This window comes from Microtus ochrogaster, chromosome 2 (assembly GCF_000317375.1).
Source record: "Microtus ochrogaster isolate Prairie Vole_2 chromosome 2, MicOch1.0, whole genome shotgun sequence".
Taxonomy (NCBI): domain Eukaryota; kingdom Metazoa; phylum Chordata; class Mammalia; order Rodentia; family Cricetidae; genus Microtus; species Microtus ochrogaster.
In genome coordinates this window covers 20,818,337-20,821,131 of record NC_022010.1, presented here as the reverse complement: position 1 = coordinate 20,821,131, position 2,795 = coordinate 20,818,337, and the positions used below count along the sequence as shown (strand labels likewise).

Below are 2,795 nucleotides of genomic sequence, written 5' to 3'. Positions count from 1 at the left end.
AGAATCCCCCAGTGAGGGGCTGGGGTGTGGCTCAGTGGTAGAGCCCCTGCCTAGAATCCCCCAGTGAGGGGCTGGGGTGTGACTCAGTGGTAGAGTATCTGCCTAGAATCTCCCAGTGAGGGGCTAGGGTGTGGCTCAGTAGGAGAGCTGGAGGATGGTGTCTCTAGCCCTGGGTGACCTGTGTGTTGGAGAAGAACAGTAGTTCATTTATGGCCTCTTTTGGGTGCTCACAGAAAGGGGCACCACTTCCAGCTGTGATGACCTGTTTTACAGAAAAGAGATTGAAGCACAAGGCTCACTTAGTCTGTGGCTAAGTCAGAGTGACGACCGAAGCCCCGCTGGGGACCTCGAACTGCATCTTGTTCTCATCTTTGCTGGGGTTCCAGGCCTGGGGCTCCAGCAAGGCCTGTCATGCAAACTTGTCTAGGGCTGCGTGAGAGGCTGGCAGCAGGGAGGGCAGTGGGCTGGGACAGGCACCATCGCAGCCGCAGTCGTTAATTGAGACAAGGAGACGGTCCTTTGACTGCCCACAATGGCAGGGAGCCACCACACAGGGCTTTTTATGGGTCTCCCAGGCCTCAGAGCAGAGGCCCTCTCTGGGGACAAGGCAGGGAGTGGCTGACTGAGGTGAGTGTCCCACAGCCAGGCCAGAGCTAACAAGATCCAACACTTGGTCCCCAGGAAGATAATGGGGGCCAACTGCGGACCTGTTCCAACTTCCCAGACTCTTGAGAGGGACACGGGGTTTAGCTAATTGATAGAATTGGGAAGCTGTGGCCTTGGAGGCTGGGGTCCAGCCAGCCCCTATCAGCATCCCTGCACCTTTAGCCTCTCCACCTTCAAGCTATCCTCAACTCTGCTGCTAAGCCCACCTGGGATGGATTCACTGGCTCTAGTTATTATTCAGAGGGGACGAAGCCCTTATTCCCAGGTGACAGCCTGATAGAGAAGACACACAAGGCTCTGACCCATTCTGATAGGGGACACACTCTTCGGCCTGGCATATTCTTACAGGAGAGAGAGACACAGGTCCCTCATGTAGTCTGATGAGGGAGGCACAGAGCCCTGACTTAGTCTAATGGAGGAGACACAGACAGGCCTGATTCATTCTGATGGGGGAAATAAGTGGGCTCTGCCCCAGTCTGATGGGGAGACCTAGACAGCTCTATGTCCATGTGGTGAAGCCCAGGCCTAGAGCTGGGCTTAGAGCAGGGATGGATTGGTAGCTCTGATTCATTGACTTTATTAAAGTCTATCTGCTAAGCTGTGTGGTGGCACATACCTGTGATCCCAGTACTTGGGAGGAGGGAAGCAGGAGCATCAGGAGTTCAAAGCCAACCTCAGCTATACAGCACGTTCTAGACCAGCCTGGGCTAGATGGCATGCAGTCAAAAACAAAACAAAACAAAACAAAAACTCCACCACAACAAAAAAACAACAGCAGAGCAAAACAAAATAAAATTCCAGGCCATTAGCAGCTACCAGCCAGCTGGTCCTGTACATAGTATGGCAAACAGACCTTTGACCTCTTGGCAGTGCAGGGCCTTGATGGAGGGAAGGGCTTTCCAGGTCCACTCTGAGACAGGTGTGGGCCAGCATGATGAGGATAAAGGCCTGACCAAGGGTTTCAGGGCACCTGCTTCCATCCAGGTAGACACTGAGCCACACTGCAGCCCCTCACTGGTGGATTCTAGGCAGGGGCTCTACCAATGAGCCACACTGCAGCCCCTCACTGGGGGATTCTAGGCAGATGCTCTACCACTAAACCATGCCACCAGCCTCAGATTCATTTATTTTGGTAACAATTTTCTTCAAAGCCACAAATGTGGTACAATAGAAACTGTTCGAAGAGCCTGGCAGTTTTACAGAAACCTAGGTGCACTGCGTACATTTAGTTGCAAACAGCCTGCTCCATTGCACATAGATTCCCCAACAGAGCATTCGCTGTGCTCTTCACTCTCCTGACAGTGGCCCCCATTTCACAGATGAAGAAACTGAAGCTCAGGGAGGTCAGGTGACTTGTCCAAGGTCTCAGAGCTGATATGATTGGATGACCACTGAGGTCTGGGGGTGAGGAAGCAGCAACCGAGAGATTCATTCTTGACTCAAGTTGTGCACAGAGGCTGTAAGGGAAGGGAAAAGACCTCTGATCGTGGGGCTGAGGTTGGACTTCATTGGTGAGGTCTTCAAAATCAGGTCACCTGAGGTAGAGAGGTGGCCCATGGGCTGGGTGACAATACAGCCGGAATTGTTCCTCTTGTGCCACTTCTGCAGCCTTGAAGGAAATTGTTACTGAAATAAATGATTCAGAGTCTGTGGGGTGTGGCTCAGTGAAAGAGCCGCTGCCTAGAACCCCCCAGCGAGGAGCTGTGGGTGTGGCTCAGTGGAAGTTGGGGTCGTTGCCCCTTTTTCCTGCTCAGCTTGGCACCACCTCTGAGAGGCCCTCACTACCCTTTTGTTCTCCTTGTCCTGAATCTGCGATCTCTAGGCACGGACCCGGAAGAGACCATACTGCATGCCTTCAAAGTGTTTGACACGGAAGGAAAAGGCTTTGTCAAGGCTGACTTGTAAGTTCTCAGCTGAGGCACGCCAGAGTGGATGTCAGGCCTGCCTCTTTCTTTCCCCCTCAGAACTCCCCTGAGCAGGGTTAACATCCATCCAGTGGCTAGAGGCCACAGCCAGGCCAGCACAGCTCCCTCCCTCCCAGGCCTTGATGCCCCCTCTCTCTGTGTGTGAGTGGATGGGCAGTGTGGCATGGGCCAAGGAGTGCTTCTGAGTGTTGGGGATGGAGAAGG

General features: G+C 53.4%; 1 protein-coding gene across 1 annotated transcript in view; it reads left to right on the top strand.

Moving 5' to 3' along the window:
* The window catches only part of Myl10 (myosin light chain 10), a 9,351-nt gene that overhangs the window by 3,755 nt on the left and 2,801 nt on the right, over window positions 1–2,795 (top strand). The window contains 1 exon segment of the mRNA XM_026788328.1: window positions 2,489–2,567. Within this exon segment, the coding sequence (XP_026644129.1) occupies window positions 2,489–2,567 (79 nt within the window).